At 39.6% G+C, this 18,621-nt stretch overlaps 1 protein-coding gene across 2 annotated transcripts; it reads right to left on the bottom strand.

The window, feature by feature from the left end:
• Nucleotides 1-1,179: 1,179 nt before the first annotated feature.
• MAT1A (methionine adenosyltransferase 1A) lies at nucleotides 1,180-18,621 on the bottom strand. 2 transcript variants are annotated; one of them, XM_015633629.2, is made up of 10 exons: nucleotides 18,284-18,618; nucleotides 16,575-16,665; nucleotides 11,534-11,611; nucleotides 10,930-11,052; nucleotides 9,204-9,316; nucleotides 7,465-7,608; nucleotides 6,546-6,764; nucleotides 3,412-3,594; nucleotides 2,772-2,905; nucleotides 1,180-2,311 (listed from the first exon to the last, which is right to left on the bottom strand). In XM_015633629.2, the coding sequence occupies exons 1-10, from the start codon at nucleotides 18,371-18,373 to the stop codon at nucleotides 2,209-2,211; spliced, it is 1,278 nt and encodes a 425-aa protein (XP_015489115.1). In that variant the 5' UTR covers nucleotides 18,374-18,618; the 3' UTR covers nucleotides 1,180-2,208. The 2 variants fall into 2 exon arrangements, with proteins under 2 accessions (XP_015489115.1, XP_015489116.1); XM_015633630.2 differs by lacking the exon at nucleotides 16,575-16,665 and having other exon boundaries at nucleotides 18,284-18,621.

Here is an 18,621-nt window from a genome sequence, read left to right as displayed (position 1 = left end):
ATTATGAGCTGGAGCTCCTGGAAAACCTAAGCTAAAAGGAAGGCACCTGGGGCATTGACAAAGAAATGTCTTCTTGTGCTATCTCCGGGACAGCTTGATAAACAGGTATGTGTAGGACTGTAATGCTTGCACAAAACAGTTCTGTGTCAGCATGAATGGTGATCTCATTATTAGCAAAATGCCTTTGTATACATTACCGACAGGTAAAAGACCATTAGCAGCGCAAGTCTTTAATAACAAAGGTCCAAGTTTATGTTTCTAGGCAGACCAATAGGCTCCAAACAGCTCACGTTTCTGAGGCTGACACACATATTCTGTATTCCTTGGAAGATCAGCAATATGCAGCTAGGAAAACAGCCCCTGGGAAATCTTTGCCAACTCATTCTTTAAGATGCAGGTGGTCTTTAAGATACTCTCCTGCCAAAATGTACCCAGTTGGGTACCCAGGAAGGCCCAGTGATTAATGTGGTAAGTCCTTGGGAGATCAGAAGCTACACATAAACCTGTTTATCTCAACTTGCACAGAGCACAGAGTGCATTAGCATAATAAACAAAAGTGGAGAGACCTCTGGCTTGACTAGATAGAAATTGTGTTTGTGACATTCTTGAAAGGAATGAATGGCAGCTTTTTCTTTAATGTTCATCACAGTCACTTTCTTTCCACCGCCACATCTGTTCAGGAGGCCGTGTATGAAGACATTTATTTAGGAGATAAACACGGGGTGGCAGCACTTCTCCAGCACAGATTTATCAGAATGCCGGCTACAAGCATTAAGTCCCTCTTGGGGCCATATACAGGCAACCCTCGCATTTTTTAAGTTGTTTCCTACTGGCAAACAAAACTGACCACAGAAGATAAACGCGGTCTCCCAATTTAAACAAACCTGTGCCTAACTCACGGGCATTTGCAAAGAGTAGTTTGCCACTGTGGGGGACAATAGAGCACATGGGCAATAGAGAACATGGGCAATAGAGCACAGGGGCCTGGCAGACACCGGAGCAGCCCCGGGCAGACACCGGAGCATCCCCGGGCAGACACCGGAGCAGCCCCAGGCAGACACCGGGAGCATCCCGGGTACCCGAGTGCCGGCACAGCCCCACAGCCGGGCACACTCCCCTCCCCCGAGCCGGGACCAGCTCTCCAGTGGGGCACTGGTCCAAACACAACCTCATGCTATGTGTGTTTGCTGAAGTTTTGAATTTATTTTTTCTCAGCTATATTTTATTCCCAACTTATATCCAACATAGAAAGGCATGCAATAAACCTGATGCTTGGGAGCAAACATTAGGAAAAAATACCCTGTAACACAAACCTAAGAGTTACAAATAAAAATCAAATACTTTTTCACTGAATTTCCACTCATCACAAGGACTCAAGAGTAATCATACGCATATTAACAGGGAAATTCATATTACAATTTCGAAATATGATCAAATTCAATTATGTTGGTGAACTAAATTCCTACAAGAGTAGAAGCAGCTGAGTTGAGATGGACTATTTTACAGCAGCATTAAAAAAAGTAAACATAGAAAATGATACGCCTTTATATACATGGTAGGAAAAAGCTTTTTATTCTATGATTGTTGCTTCTTAGGAGAGCACTTATGTTTCAAACACGCAGGTAATTGAAACATGACAGTAACAGCACATATGCACTGAAGATGATTTAAATACTACATGTATGTTAACATCTTTTATAAAAGAGGCCAAGATACTGTTAGGTGATATTCAGCCTTCTCCCATCAAAGCAGCCCCCAGCTGTATGCATTGCTAACTCCAGTAAGGAAATTGGACCCCAGAATTTCCCATTGTCTAATTAGAAGCAACAGATCTGCTGATCCTTAGTCAGAGTTGGGAAAGTCATCTTCACCTTTGCCCATCAAAGGTTTGAGGTTCAGCTTTTGGGTTGAGTACCTGAGTCACACTTTGTCTTTATCCAAAGAACCAACAGAGCAGCAGTTAAAAGTAAACTGTATTTTGTTGTCTTATGCTGATTAAAAAAACAGACTCTGTCCATTATATCTTAGATAATGAAAGACACTGAGGGTTAAAAAAATCAATTTCCAGGAAAATAACCTTTTCTTTCTTTCCATTTAAAATCTAAAATTCCTTATGTTGAATATAAAGCTGTCAAATTTGATTTTCAGAAGCATCCTCATCATTAGCAGTCTTCCTTTCTGTTTTTAAAAGGTGACATGTCACTAATGTCAAAACACAAGTTTTTTAGGTATTTCCCACGAGAATTCCTGTCTTCCAAAGTGACCATAACATGCAGTCTTCTGGTAAATGGGCTTTTTTAGATCCAGATCCCTGTGTGCATAATAAAAAGAAGGAAAACATTTTCATATTAAGATACTTTATGATAACTGCTATTAAAATCCTGATGTAGATATCCATCCCACCCCCTTAGACAAGCAAGCATACTCTGGGGGATGCAAGCATACCAATGAACATGTTCAGTGGAGACAATTATAATGACAACACTACTAAAATGCCTTTAATGTACTTAGGGCTATAGGAAAAGGCCTAATTATTAATAATTATTAATTGAAATGGAAAAGATGAAATAACTTTAAATTCCTTTGGTAAACCAAAATATGCCTTTTTACTGGGGCAAAGTAACTTAAAGTTCTTGGAATGTAGAAGCTGTTTTATTTGAGTCCCATATACTAAAAAAAGGCCAAACTTTCAGTAACAGCTGAAGATTTTGCAACAGATCTTTTCCTGGATGTGACTAGTGGGATATTTTCCTTTCTGTGTGTTTCTTTACCTGACAATGACTCCAGGCCGAAGATCAAAGTTTTTGTGCACAATGTCCAGCAGCTCTTTCTCTGTTTTTTGGGAAGTTCCATAAGTGAACAGTGAAATAGACAGCGGATGAGCAACCCCAATGGCGTAAGAAACCTGTGGGAAAAAAAGGCACCTGAGCCAGCCAGTAAACACAGCACCTCAGGGCAACAGTGGGCAGCAGAAGAAAGCATTAATTTATGAATCATCTTATGAAGACTAAAGCCTCTCCTTCACTTCTTGTATTTGTGCAATGTGTATGTGTAGACAAAAAGAGAACTTTGAAAATGCTGAGGCCTCTGGATTACTTTCTCCTCCATTATCCAGTCACTCCATGCTCATTTCAATGACAATGAGTGTCAGAAGGTCAGGGGCTCAACAAATATCTGGAAAAATAGCCAATAAAATAGCCAAAAAGCTAAATGAGAAGTTCCATTTTCAAGAAGCCAACTGGCTATTAGTGACATTACACTGAGCTTGAACCAAGCACATCAAGTCTTCCTTTCTTCAAAAATCCATCACCAAGACCACTTCGACTACAGTGGCTCCTTCGATGGGCACTCAAAGAAAATCTAGAAAGGGAAAATTGTTTTGGGAAAAGCATCATCCTTGGCAAACCATACCTGAACCAGAACACGGCGACAGAGCCCAGCTTTCACCAGAGACTTGGCCACCCAGCGGGCCGCGTAGGCGGCCGACCTGTCCACCTTGGTGTAGTCCTTGCCAGAGAAGGCGCCGCCGCCGTGCGCTCCCCAGCCGCCGTAGGTGTCCACGATGATCTTCCTCCCAGTGACACCAGCATCGCCCTGAACCAGAGACACAATTGTCCATTACACATCCATTCAGTCCCAAACAGGGCTGGGCTTTCCTTCAGAACGCTGCAGCAAGGGGTAAGTTCACCACACAGGCATTGCTGGGGGTGGCTGAAGGAATGAACTTCTCTCAGCAGTGGCTGTAATTGTTCTTTAAAGCCAGATCCTCAAGACAAGCCACTCACTAATTTATTTGGTTAATCAAGCAAACCAGATAGCTACAGCGTGCACTGCCTGTTTTAATTGTAAATATGGAAACTTTGGTTTAGAAGTGACCTACTAAGTATCCAAACTATTAGAGAATATAGCTAAAATGCTGTGTGCCATAAAGGAACTGTTGAGAGATTTCACACTGTTTAAAATATGAAAAAAAAAACCCCAATCCGGGTTTTTGTGCCTTTTAGTCAAAATCACAAATTGTGTGGATATTAAATAGTAGATTCTTTTTTTATTTACACTCAAAGGTACGTCAGTGATACCTTATAGATGGTTACATGGACATTGGCACCCAGCACTTCCAGTGCAGTAACAGAGACTGTCATATAGACTGTACCAAAAACTGCATTTCCAACCCCAAAATACTTATAGTCTAATTTGAACTGTACACAACAGGCATGGAGTACTAGGCAGTCATAGGTAATTGGGAAAGGGTTAGTTCTTTTTAAGAGCAGATACTTATAGATAAATATTCTAAAATATTTAATAAGGAAGTACAGATAATATTCTATTTGCCTACAGCTATCCTGACTGCTCCTCACAAGTACCTCATATTTTCATTTGCTCTGGGTTAGCTGATCAGTACTGGACTAATTGTCTGACCCCTGCAAGTTACTAAATCCTTAAGCTTTCTGGTGTGAAAGAAAACATGTTCAAATTTTAAATTCCGCTGCCACCTGTGCAGGCAGATTTGAAATTCTTTGCCTCAGAACATCATGTCACTAAAATCCAACTGCTGCAATGTTTGCACGGCAAACACAGTTGGGGAGTCAAAGTTTTTCTTAGAAAGACTGTGCATATACACAGAAGTAAACCTTTGGCACTGTTTGTTCCATTCTGCTAAGAAAGCACTGAAATGTAAATCTGGATTTTTAGATAGCTGAGCATGTATTAAAGGATCTTGTCCTTGAGTTTTTCTGCTTGTCTTAAACCTTCATTTTTGGTGGTGCAGACAGTTGCAATGAGAACACCTCGTGTTCCACTGTGACTTGGCTGCAAAACTGAGAGGAACAACAAATGGACATGTGAAAGGTAAAAAAATCTTGTTTCAAAGGGGCTGAACAAGTACAAATGCACTTGTAAAGCATGTGGAAGGCATCACTGTGATGAGCTGTAATGTCTGTCTTCATCACACCAGCAGGTATTGCTGGTAGGAAAATGATGACAGCAGCAAACCTACTCATTTTGCCATAGCCAGAATTCAAGGTCCCACCACACCCAAAAACATAAGATGAAAACCCCAAGTAAAATACATGTATCTTCCTTAGATGAATTGTGCTGGAGGTAAGACAGCCTCCTGCAGCTAGCGTTGTTCAAAATAAAACTGGGTAACACTCTTCTGAAAAATAAGCAGAAAGCTAAAGCTGTCAAAGTCAAGAGGAGAAATAGCTATTTTCTGGTTGCCACAATGCCATTGTAAGTTGCACAAGTGATGATAGCAGTTGTAAGGTCATGGACACATAGGCAGATTGACCCATACTGAGCAAACTTAGCCTGGGTTTAAAAAGCTGTAAACGAACACTGTGACTTGCCTCGGTTTGTATGTGCAAACATATGCAAGAGAGCTCCAGCACAAGAGTAGCAGGGATATTCCTGGCTGGCTTATCACTTATAACTATAGTGCATTTTTAAATGGATGTACAGTTCGGTACACATCTGAAAGATTTACACTTTTAATGGGTGCAGTTTGCTGCACACATAAAAATTTTCCTATGTGTAGCCTTCTTTTTGTAGCTATGATTGCTGCCTTGGTGCATTCACTCTAAGTTACAGCTCAAGTTTGACTCTCTTTTGTGCATGGTCTAGGATGTCAATGATACACAAAATTACAGTGATAAAACCCATTCAACTGCAGAAAAATACATCTCTTGTAGAATCAATAATTATAATGAAAAATCTCAATGTCTTCCTACCTGTTTCATGGCACTAATGTAAAAAAGACAGAGTGCCTTAGAGGTAATTCTAGAAAATTCCAGTAAGTGAATGAATTGAAAAACAAAGAGGAAACACCCTCTGCTTGGATTTGTTGTAAAAATGAACCTAATTTCAGGAAGGAGCTTTGAAATTTTGTTGTGGTAGTTCTGAAGCCATCTGAAGATTTAAACATTCATAACGCTAAATTTGTTTTCAAAAACTAAATCTCAGAACTGCTGATCCTACAGAGTGGAAGTTCTGCCTGCCCTCTGTGAGTGCAAGATCAAATCATAAAGCCTATCTCCTGCATTGCCTAAAAGTAAAAGAAGCATTTATTTTCTCACCATGAGAAGCCTGTTGGGGATAATTTTCAGGAGGGAAGAGCACCTTTGGCTCTTACTGGTATCAGGCCAAACAGTGAGAGTATTCAGATATGAAAACAAGGGTCACTCTAAAGAAGTAAATCTTCTCCTGTCCATCTCTCTGCAGGAAGTGCTTCCTGTGAGAAAGGACTGCTGGTGTCACTCAGTGCTGGTCCCCAGAGGATTTGAGGAAACCCAGAATTGGGCTCTACACTCTACATGCAATAGAAGATCAGATTGCCTGCCTGGTGACAACACATGTACAGCATCACCAGGCCCTCAAAGGTTACTCTGGCATGGGAAATGTGAAACCCTGGCCCCTTCTCCCACATCCAGCTGCAGGAAAAATCTTCCACTGGGCAGCTTGCTCCTTACCCTGGGACAGAGATGCAAAAATCCAAGCCACACATACAGTGAAAGGCAAGCTCATAAGACCACCAAAATAATACAAACCTGAGGCCCTCCAATAACAAAACGTCCGCTAGGCTGGAGGTGATAAACAGTTTTGTCATCCAAGTATTTTGGGGGGACAACGACTTGGATGACGCGTTCCTTCAGGGTCCTGCGCATGCTCTCCAGAGAAATGGTCTCATCGTGCTGCACAGAGATCACAATGGTGTGAACACGCACCGGGATCACCGCTCCGTTCTTCTGGATGTACTGAACCGTCACCTGAGGGACACGGGGACAGCGGGGACAAACAGCAAAGCTGCTGTCAGTGTGATGGAGGAATCGGTCAAATGTCACATAGGCTATTCTGAAAGCAGCACTGGAGCAAAATGGCAGTGCTGACATTAGAGTGATCCCTGCCAACAGCGATGCCAGGGTATGAGAAATGAAGCTTATTTAATTCCCCACTGCATTTTTGCTATGCTAAAGAAAAAAACAACAAACAAAAAAATCCCAAAAAAAAAAAAAAAACAACAAAAAAAGCTAAAAAAACCCATAAAAACCCTAACTCAATGAAGACAGCTTGATTCTCTATGAAATCATCCAAAATGTGTCTTTCATGTAGGATTTCCTTCAAAAATCTCAAGCCTCAGAAATTACGTTCTTAGTGCATCTTGAAAATGTCAGCCTGAACCCCTAAATACAAATAAACTCTTCGGATGTCACTTCTCCATCAAGCACAAACCACTTTAGCTCGGACGGGTCCCTCCACTGGCAGGTGGTGAAGTGCTCTGAGACAAGTTAACCATTTCCCAGCAAGCCAGGAGACAATGTCACAAGCAGTGGAAAAGCTTTATCTGCTACTGGCAGGTTATCCTGATGGGCTGAAACACATGAACTGCTGTCTTCAAAAACAGTCAGTATTTCTGGAAGGAAAAGGTGTTGGTTTCCAGCTTTCTGGACAAGGCCTTGCAGTGTTTACCTGTGTCTTAGAGTCGGGCCTCAGCCAAGGGAGTTCTCCACTACGCCTCAGCTCGGCTAACCTGGCGTTCAGTTTGTGAGCAAGAATAATTGTTAGAGGCATACATTCTTCTGTCTCATCTGTTGCATAGCCAAACATCAAACCCTACAGGAGGAGAGAACACACTTTAATCACTGTTAAAGGCACCACAACCAAAGGCAATGAGATTTCATCTGAAGAAAAGAGTCAGCAGTATCCACAGGTTTGCTTTCTACTGTTTTACATCACAGTGCAAGAAGCCAAAACTCGCATCAGGCTCCAACATGTTACAGTGTAATGAGAAGCAGACCATGCTCCTAGAATTTTTTCACTAGCCTGAAGGCTGACATGTTGAGCTAGAAACCTGGACAAAAATAAAGACATTTCTGAGAAAAAACCAAATAGGTTCCTTCACAGGAAAAAAAATAAAATCAAAAAGTCTGCTGGAGAAAACATTTCAGGACTATTCTGTCATGGGAAAGATGTTTTCAGTGGCCTGGAAATGTTCCAGAGGCTTTTATGTATGAATACAGACACACTTATTGCAGCTCACATCTGAAATTTCAGTGGCATGGGGTGTGAGTACTCCATGAAGGACAAACCCTTCAACAGTTTAAGGCACCTGCCTCAAATTTTTCAATGCCACATGCTTAGAGGCACAGCTTCTACTGTTATAAATTGTATTTATATTTATACTTAGATATTAATTTTATAATTCATTAATATTCCCTGTAATCATGTATCAGATTATCATTGGCTAAATAGAGCAACATTTTCTCCTCAACCAGCATATGTTGAGGAGAAAAAAAAAAAAAGGAAAAAAAGGAAAATAAAGCAGGAAGGCACTTGGATCAAATGGAAATTGAGGCCATCAAAGTGTCAAAGGAAGTCAAATCTCTTTTCATCTCATGTAGTATTATGCCCCAATGACAGCAGAAAAGCATTTTAATTTAGTTCTCAAGGGATTTTTCAACAATATTTGCTTGGCTCCTGGACTCTGATACCTGCACTTATGGTTCCCAACAGCACTGGTATGAACTAGATATTACTTTTAATGATAACTAGTGAATGTTAAATTCACTCATATGGCATCAGCCCCATTATGCAGTTTTTATGTTAGTGTCTCTCTCTTGGGAGCACACCACAAATGTCTACATGTGTTCTTTAGCTCAGAGAGACATAGTTTGGACAGCCTTAATTACATGGAACTCCTACTACAAGAGCTGCCTCTGGGAATAAGTGAGAAATAAAAGTACTCTGGTATTTACTGTACTAATGCTGACAGCAGATGAAACATCACCCAATTTTCTGCTGCACAAAATCTCAACAGCTCTTTGAATGTGAAAAGATTCTTTGTTTATTCCATGTTACATGGCAAGTCTGGCTGCAAGATGAATGGTCTGATGAACCTAAAGCTACACAACAAAAACATGAAATACATAAGCAAAAAACCTTTGCTGAGTTCTAAAGGGAACCTCCTCAGCTACTACAAACTGCCAGAGCTCTCCTGATTTGCCTGGAGTTCTAAAACAACACCAGACAAAAATCTGCCCTCAAGGAACCTACAACAGCTTTAGTAAAATGATGGGGTTTATTCTGGGGTAAAGAGAAGTGTGGAAATACTTTGGCATGGGTTTTGACATAAAAAATAGGTCATTAAGATGGAGTAAACTTTTTCCATTAAAACAGCTTTGGTGTTTTAGATGTGCTGCTATGTCTACCTGATCTCCAGCACCAACATCCTCTTCATTCCTGTGTAGATGAACACCTTGGGCAATGTCAGGTGACTGCTGTTCCAGTGCCACTAAAACGTTGCAAGTCTTGTAGTCAAAGCCTATTTAGAAAAAAGAATAGCAGCAAATTAGCTTTTTCTGTCACAATTTACATGGAACTAGAGGACAAAATTTTCATTCTGAAGGATACCACATTCAGAACTCAAAACCAAACTGTTATTTTTTAACAAAATTTTTGTCAATACCACACTTGAAACCTGTTTTAGGATGGGGTGGGATATATAGGGTTGCCTTTCTTGCTTGTTACTGGCTATTTTTTCTCCCTGTGCCAAGCCAATTCAGATTATGAATCTGTAGAAGTAGTCAAAAAGGTAAATAATGAGCTTCTCCCAGATGAATACAAATAAAATCCTCTACATTAATTCCCAGAAGCTGAGTTTTTCAGCAACTGAAGACTCTGCTCTCCACCACATTATCTATAAAGCAGTGTCCATACCTAAATCTCTCATGGGACTTTGCATGAACCACAAAGAGAAAACCACCAGACTCAGGTCTCACAACAAATCTGGAAATGGGAATGTACATGACTTTCCAAGACTAAAAGTTTTAAAAAAGAAATTGAAAGACTTACAGGAGATTGTGGCAAAATTTCCCACCTGTTCCTAGGTATATTAATAGTAACTTGCTTCTCTCCAAATCCAACCTTTCCTAGAACTGTAGCTACTGACAGCTGCTGACCAAACTCATGTTCAGCCAGTACAACATATATACACCTCCAAACGATCATGATCTACTTGAATGCTCTTCAACCTCTTTTCAGTAGACTATGTAGAGAAGAAAATTGTATTTCTGTACATAAAGGGCTTTATTTTCACATCTAGAAATTGTTTTTTACTTTGTCACTGAATCTCCCCTCATCATTGACGGCAATTTAGATAATAAGGAGATTTATGACCTCCTAGATTTGCTTGTGTTTTGTGAAAGCACTGCAGTTGTGTGATGGTGGAGGCAACCTGCAGCTGAGCTGCTGTAATATTCTCCTACCACAACCTCCTGCAAATTCAATTGCAATCAAAGGACTGCAGTAAACAACTTGTTAACCAAAAACTCTTAAAAGATACCTTCCACTGTAACAGAATTCTTGGAATATTTCTACAATATAAACAGACACATGCAAATCAGAAAGTGAAATGTGGTGCACAGAGCATTTTGTCTTTTTTATCATTTGCATACCTCACAACTTGGGTCTGGACCACACACTGCTCAGTGTAAAAGGAGATATTCAGAGCTAACAAAGCAGTGACAGCCACCTTTACACCTGGGAATTCTAAATGCTACTGCAATACGAAAATACAAGGGTACAATGAAATGAATCAGATTTCTTCTCTCTCTTTCGCACCAAGATGCAACAATCAGCTTGCCAGATGAAAACCAGGAGTCAAGTTCTTGCAAGTTTGGAGGAGTGGTAGTTCAAGTTACAGTTAACTATTGTGGCCAAATACCACAGTTCAAAGAATAGTCTGCCTACTCCCAATTCAGTTTTAACTAATAAAAGGTTTTTACTTACTGGGATAAAGCCAGAAAGTGTAGCTTTCACACAGCGCATTCAGTTTGTATCAGGCTTGCTAAAGCCCCTGTATAGATGTGGTGACAGACCTGTTCTGCAGCTGCCTATTGCTTGCTTTTCCAGGATTTCATGAGTTTTTCCACCAACCTTTAGCTGAATCGTCATAGCCAATATGTCTGATTGCATCTCGGACAACTCGCTGATAATCCACAATAGCACGAGAGGTGATCTCTCCACAGAGCAACACCATTCCTGTCTTACATACTGTCTCTGAAAAGAGAGGTAAAAACAGGATTACAATAGCAGAATAAGCCAGCCACTAAGACAAAGAACTGTGTTTGTGATGATGCTGATTTTGAGAGACCTATTGGATGTATATCATGTAAATCCTTTCTATCCATATTTTTAGCATTGTAACTCCATCTATAAAAAAATTATTTTCATATTCACCATCTGTCTGAAAGCAAGGAAAAAAAATAATATGTCCAACTTACAAATGGGAAAGTCAAAACACTGAGCATGATTCAGTGAGATGCAGACCTGTTTCTTCAATTCAGTCTACACACAAAATCAATGGCTCGACTCTTCTACAGCCTGCTTGGGCTTTAGTCTTCTGCTTCTTCTCATCTCTCCTCTGGAAAACTGAAATTCTTACGTCTTTTTGGAGAGTGAAATGAGCTAGGTCTTTGCAAACATCCTAAAAAAGAATGTGACTGTGTGACAACTTAAAGCAAAGCAGCAGACAACTTACCACAAGCAACCTTGGCATTCGGGTCCTGTTTGAGATGGGCGTCTAGTACAGCATCGCTGATTTGATCACAGATTTTATCTGCAAGACATCAAAGCTGTGATTCAAAACCACACCACTCAATACAAAACATGGACTGTTTGCATCACTTTCAGCAGGTATTTCAGAAAGGAGTTCTTTTATTGTGTATTACTGGCATATTTAAGGTAGCTAAATAGAAAGATTATATTAATCATCCTTCCAGCAAACTCAGTAGGCACAGCGGGGAATTTACCTACCGGTGTAAACTAACTAACCAGAACTTCATCTGTAGTTTTCTCCCCTTAGATGTGAAACAAGTGTGCAATGCACAGAATAACCTGAGAGGATAAGAAGCTTTTCTTGCAGCTTTCTCCTTCTGTAGCACCACCTTCTCTGCAAACCCGTGGTGTTCTAATGGAATGGCGATGTTCCACCACCAACTTCCATTGCCCCAGCAGAAAGTTACAACAGAAAGTACCTGACCAACACTGGTGGTAAAGCCTGAGAAAGTGTTTAGATTAATAGAGACAATGCACAGCTCAGTGGAGGACTGCTTTTGGGGTTGCTTTTTGTCACTGCTTCCTACCATCTGGCAATGTCACCTCCTAATAATCCCAGCAACCCACCTAAGGCAGAGCAGGGAATACACACACAGAAGCAAAGAAGGGGTTACCAACTGAAGTTTGCCTGAGGTAAACCTTTAGTTACATGCCAAATACAAAGGCTTCAGCTCAAGTTTGTCATAAAAATATATTATCTTTTTCTTTCTTTTCTAATCTTTAAAAAACACATTGAATCTTAATCAAATAATCTATCTAATCTAATGTACACAAAAGGGCAGCACCCATAGCAATGTCTTCTGCATGAAAACGGTTAATTTTCTTATATAATTTAATTTTATTGTTCTTAAAAAAAAGGTCAAGTATTGCTTTTAGATTTTGACATAACAAGCTATGTGGCAAAATAAATTAATCTCCTGCCTTGCTGTGTGCAACACAATCTGTTGGAAAGTAATGTTTTGTAAGAGTCTGTCATTAGAAGCTTTTAAAACACTTAAGCTCAAGTCAAAAAAAATTCTCACTTATTTTCATGAAGAAGGTGTACATTTAGCTAAGAGGGACAAATCAAGCACTGGAGAACTAATGTGATTCTGGTGCTCTTATCTCCCATATTCACTCCCCTCTCACCACTTCAGCACAAAAAGAATGAACACAAAAGACAATTAGCAAATGCAGGCTGGGTTGGAACTTTCAGCCTTGCAAGAACTGTACATGGATTACTAAATTTGGGACAATTATTACCAAACAGGAATCAGACACCGTTCTTGCAATTCAATTAGACATCTAACTGGACCTTGTTTAGCAAACCTGGGTACAAAGGTGGCAGGAGTGATTAAAATGTATCTTTGCTTGCTCTCTTCAGAGTTTTCATTTTTATAAGGAAATATATCCACATTTTCAAGCATAAAAGCAAGAAATATTGACAACAACATACAATTTTTTTGTTAGCTGGGTGAGACAACAGAGCAACTGGGGTTAGAATGGCTTCCTTAGTACAGGACCAATACCCAGCAGCAAACTCTAGTGACTGGGACTGCTTAGGAGTCTTTTTTCAGCTCCCAGAGTTTCGATGAACAACCTTCATTGCTGTCCTTGCTCCACATGAAACATATCTCATCTGCACCAGATGCCACTGTCCCACATGTCTAAGTTCCCTGTATGGCACACTTAGGGGTATCATTTGCATTCTTGCCAAAACACTCAAGAAGGGTGCTAAGATGCTGTGGGAAGGTTTAGGACAGAATGAGAGGAATGCCCTAAATCAGAAATGTCTATCTTACAGGATGAAATCAATCAATCCCAATCTAGTTCTGAAAGGCTGAAAGAAAGGCAGACTACCAGAGGAAACCTCTACAAGCATTGACATCCTGGTCCCTAAGAACCTAAAAATATTGTGCTCAGAGAAAAGGTGTTTGTTTTTTGGTTTTTATTCTGGTGGGAAATACTGTAACTACAGTTGATAAATGAAAGTTAAAAAGACACAGATAAAGATTCAAAAAGGAAAATATGAAAAGAGTGAGAGCCATGGAAACCCTTCATCTAGAGGCACGCAGAATTCTTTCAAATCCCTACATGAAAATTTGATATCTTTTTAAAAGGTATGAATGAAATCCATCTGCCATTTACTCGCTTGTTTGAAGAACTCTTGCATGAAATATTATTACCTATGTATGAAGGTCAGATCACATTATATTTTGGAGATCCCTTCTGATATTTAACATCTATGTGAGACCCTAATAAATTAAAATAATAGATTAATATAATTAAATCTACCATACTTGGAGCATACCTTTACATTCAAATAGTCTGAGGCAAATCAGTTTGATAATACACGTGATATCTGATTGTTGATGCAAAAACCAGCAGTTCTAGTGCAGCTAGATCCAAATCCAGATACAGATATGTCTATCAAGACAGGAAAGAGAAATCCAGCTGGGTGATTGGCTGATTCATGCATTAAATTAAAGGCATGTCTATTAGTAAATGTCTCTGGTGTTAAATAAAACCAGGCATTCTATTTTTAGCAATGCTTTGCAGGCTTTGTGCACCCTTCATTATGTTATTTAAATTTCTCATCTCAACTGGCCCATTTCTCTTATTATTTGCTAAGTGTGAGAGGCTAAGTTTGTCCATTTGATTTTTATTTTTTATTTTCTCTTCTTTTTTAGAAACAGGGAAAGCATAATGAACACCTCTGGTGGGACACTATAATCTTAAAAAACACCATTCAATAGGTCAGAATTCAGTTCATGCATACCTTCATGTCATGAATTACTATCCAATAGAATGAATATTGCAAAAGAGGTATCTAAAATGATTGAGCAGGAAAGTACTGGATAGCCATGACTCTTTTCTGAAATCAAATCATCCCACAGGCCCAGCTTTATGGCAGAGATGCCAACTGGCCATGAAACAGCTCTTGTTAACCAGAAAATGAGTCTAGGGAGGCTGATGATAAACCCTACTCAAAATCCCAGTTGTAATTCTAGGAAGTAAAGGAAGTGTTCAGCAACAAAGGTTATGTGTGATAATTAGAAGGAACTTCACAGTTTTCCAGATATTTAGACATAAGTTTCTAACATGAATCTAGAGTATGTAAAACCCTAACAAAAGTCTTCAGAACCTTCACAGGAATTCAATTCCACAGACTCACCACACAGAGAAAAAAAACTTTGAACAGCATTAAAAACTGAAAAAAAATATTCAAAAAAGCCCCACAAAACACAACAAAGAGGTACAGCTACACTTCTGCCTTTGATAGTTTAATAGTAAATAAAATAAACATTGAACACGTGAAATGGCAAGGTTGGTTTTCTTCAAAACCTGGGATCATCAACATTAAATTCAGTAGTTCTAATGATATGTTATTTTTATCAACAGAAAGAAATTAAACTAGAATGTAAATTTTTATATTCAAAATATGACAAACTGAGCAATTCTCAGTTTTCTGGTAAAAAACAAAATTAAACAGGGAAGAAATGCAGATACTTATCATAAGCATTTCATAAAAAAAATCAGCTTTCCAGCAAAAGATTTTCACTAGAAAGACTTCAAATACCTGTATTGTGCTGTACATTTTTCCTATTTAAAGAACCCTTGAGGAGTCCTTGTTGATAAGTGCAGTGGTACTGCAATATTAGCAGTGTTCAAATGCATTGTACATCTGTTTTCCTTGTTCACTGCACAGTTTACTGAAGCATCATGTGTATCATTAAGTATATATAATCTTAGATATAAGACATGCTGGATGGACAGATCTGCATTTTCTGGGGGGTTTTTCCTTCATGATTTTTTTGCTTTTTCTGTGAATATCTGCAAGATAAACATATGCTTTTAATATGGTTGAAAAGATGAGTGTGCTTTTAGAAGATGTTTGGTCTTATATTTTTAAAGAGATTTCTTGATACTTTCTGGAAAACTGAATGGCAGTCAGTTTGCAGCCAATTCCACCTGAAGCCACATCAGATAGGGGCAGAAGTTACTCTTTGGTGGTTTGACATCTGTACAACTTTGTGTCTCACAGAAACAAACAATGTTTTTCAAAGCACCAAGAAACCTGTGCAGCAAGACAGACACTACTGGACTAAGGGAAATGGAGCAGTGACAAAATACAGCTACCAAAAAAAATAAATGTATTTTTCATGCCTCTGTGTGTTTTTATTATTATATTGAAAGGAAGAAGTCATGTGTAAGTCTTCAGAGAGTCTGGAATTTATTGCACTAAATGACTAAATGATTTAAGGTCTGAAAGGAATTCCCAAATGTTATACCCAGGGGATTTTGAAGAATCTGGAGTGAGAAGATGGCATAAACAGTCTTGTATAATGTCTTTGGGGAGCACAGGTGATACCTGTAGGTTAATTATTGACAGCTACTTCTTGCTTCTATGGAATCTGGACTTCTCAGTGACAGCCAGCTCTAGGCATTGTACAGACACAAGGCAGTTCTCTGTACACTCAAATAAATAAGCATGTAATTTCTCCTGCTTTGTGCATTAAGAAGGTCTCCATTGAATATAATCAGACATTAAATATAATCAGAACAATTCAAATTTCCACCAGACAAAGATCTGGTTCAGGATCTTTACTTCACATAATACCCTCTAGCAAAATTCACATACGGAAGAGAAATAATCAAGAACACACAAATTAGCCATTTTGTATAAACAGAGGAAACCAAAACTCACAATAAAATTCTATTGCTACAGATAACATCAGAAGCCCAACTACAGCCTCAGGCACTGGGCCTCATTTTAAGAAATAGCCAAGATTTTCCTGGGTGATAAAATCCTAATGGCATGTCTACACCTCTTGTGCAAAACCACAGAGGGGAAAAGCGGGGCTTGGCCAGGATGTAGGGGTGATCAATTTGCTGTCAGGAGCCAGAGCTATCAGTGAGATGATTGAGATCCATTGCTGATGCTCAGGAAAAAAGAATTTACAGGACAACCCAGAGTTACTTACTGCCAGCCTGTCCTCCTTTGATCTGGAAAATCTCTATCTTCCCCTTTGCCATAGGCGTCAGGGTTTTCAGTACCCTGTGTGAAGGTCTAGGCTGTTTAAGAAAGTATAAGCATTACAGCCTTGAAAACACACAGGTAAATCTCAGCTTTCCTCTGACTCTAAAATAAACCTCCCAGGTTGGTACTTTGTATCTCATAGTAGCCAGAGACCCAGCAAGATATCCACGTGGTAACTGTGTTTCTCAAGGGCCTGCCTAGTATTTCAGCACCGGAGGAGAGTAACATCCGTGGGGCTTACAAGAAGGCTACTGAGGGCCAATAGAGGGTTTGGAAATAAAGGAGGGAATGTGAAAAAGAACTAAAAAATTGGCCAAATTCTAAAACAAGAAACAATATAAAGAGAGGACTGGTAAAGGAAAGAAAACCAAGGGACAAAGCTAAATCTGGGGACTCAGTTGAACTCTCTGCTCTGAGACTTCCCTGTTATTGCCCCAAGATGATGAAAAAATAATGATTAGAGTAGCATAAATTGTGACCAGTTGTCTTTGGAAATAACATAATCCATGTAAAATTACCACACTGTATTATGTTATTTTTCCCATGAAACGACATAGTTTACTGGATGTAATTATATATAAATTTGACATGGACACACATTCCAAGGACAAAACGTGGCTGTCATTTTCTGACTGTGTTACATCAGAAAGAACCCAAACTGGTTTAACCTGATGTAGTTGCCTTCACATTGATGGAGATGTACTCAATTGCATCAGCCATGGACTTGATCTGTAGTAATAAGTTCATATAGAAGAGTATCAAATTATAAAGTTCTCATTGCTGACCATTTTATCCTCTGCTGTAAAACCATTCCACCCATTTATGATTTACCCACATAACATGAATACAGACCTGAAAAGCCTTATTACAGCAGAAAGTACAGGCCACCAAATAGGCTCCTAAAACAAATACACTTTTCAGGACATCAAATAGCTCATTGTCCCCCGGCCTCACTTGAGGGAACAGTTGCTGTTGACATAAGGTGTATGTTTATGGTGGATGAATATTTGTTTTCAATAAAATTGAACTAATCTCTGCTGACCATACATAAAGTTTAGCAAATAACTGTCCACTCTTTGCTTAAGCAATTCCATATATTGCATCAGATGATGGAAAGGGGTGGGAGGTGGGGGGAAAATTGGTGACTTTGCCACGTACAGCTGCCGGGACCACTAAAAAAAGGCTCTATGATAGGCTACTTGGGGATATTCCTGTCATGGGTGACAGTCTTAGAGCACTCATATGTGCTGGACAGCTTTACAGAGCCCATAATGATATGGAACCTGAGAAGCAAACAATGCATTCTTATCCATATGTGAAACTTGAGCCTGTCAGAGATACACTAGTGTCTCCACAGGAATACTGAAAGAAATTTAGATGAAAAGGAAGGAGCAGCAACCAGAAACCTCATTGCCTTCCTCAGCTGAACCCACACCCTGCAAAAGCACATAAGCTCCTGTTGGAAGCACTCTAGTTATAGCAGTTCTACAGTCTGTATGGACAAAGTCCTGTAGAAATAAAGTAGGAAAAGCACCCTGTTACACTTAACTTCTCCAGTGAGATTAACACCAGGTGAATTCCTCTTTAGGCTTTTAAAACACCTCAAATGAAAATATTGTACTTTTTGGACTTTTACCAGAGCTGGCTTCTTACCTGGATGTCCTTCTCCCACGGACTCCGATGTGAACATGAAAGCCCCTTCATCATCAAGCGTGTAATCACATAAACCATCCACTGGCCCATTCATGGCTGTGATGCTTTTCCTGGTGGATTATTATAAATGGTGGTTGAAGAGCTCTACCTTTAGTGCCTTCTGTTTAAAAAGGCTCTTTATCAGCAGGACTATGGCTGTCTTCACTTACTACCTCTTGGGCTAACTCGAATTTCAGTGTGTGAGAGCAGCATGTGCTTGCATCCGTGCCTGCATGCAAGGAGTATGCATGTGCCTGAAGTCTGTATCCCTACCTAGCCTGATCTGTCAGTCCCTGAGC

The sequence above is a fragment of the Parus major genome, chromosome 6 (assembly GCF_001522545.3).
Source record: "Parus major isolate Abel chromosome 6, Parus_major1.1, whole genome shotgun sequence".
Lineage (NCBI taxonomy): Eukaryota > Metazoa > Chordata > Aves > Passeriformes > Paridae > Parus > Parus major.
Note: the sequence above shows the minus strand (reverse complement) of the source record. Positions and strands in the feature narration are given on the sequence as shown.

Coding starts and splice junctions, on each gene's coding strand:
- MAT1A (XM_015633629.2), bottom strand. CDS start 18,373: ATGGGCCAGTGGATGGTTTATGTGATTACACGCTTGATGATGAAGGGG. Junction 11,612..16,574: donor CAAAGGAGGACAGGCTGGCA/GTAAGTAACTCT, acceptor GATGTCTTGCAG/ATAAAATCTGTGATCAAATC. Junction 2,906..3,411: donor GTCGCCGTGTTCTGGTTCAG/GTATGGTTTGCC, acceptor TTTTTCCCACAG/GTTTCTTACGCCATTGGGGT.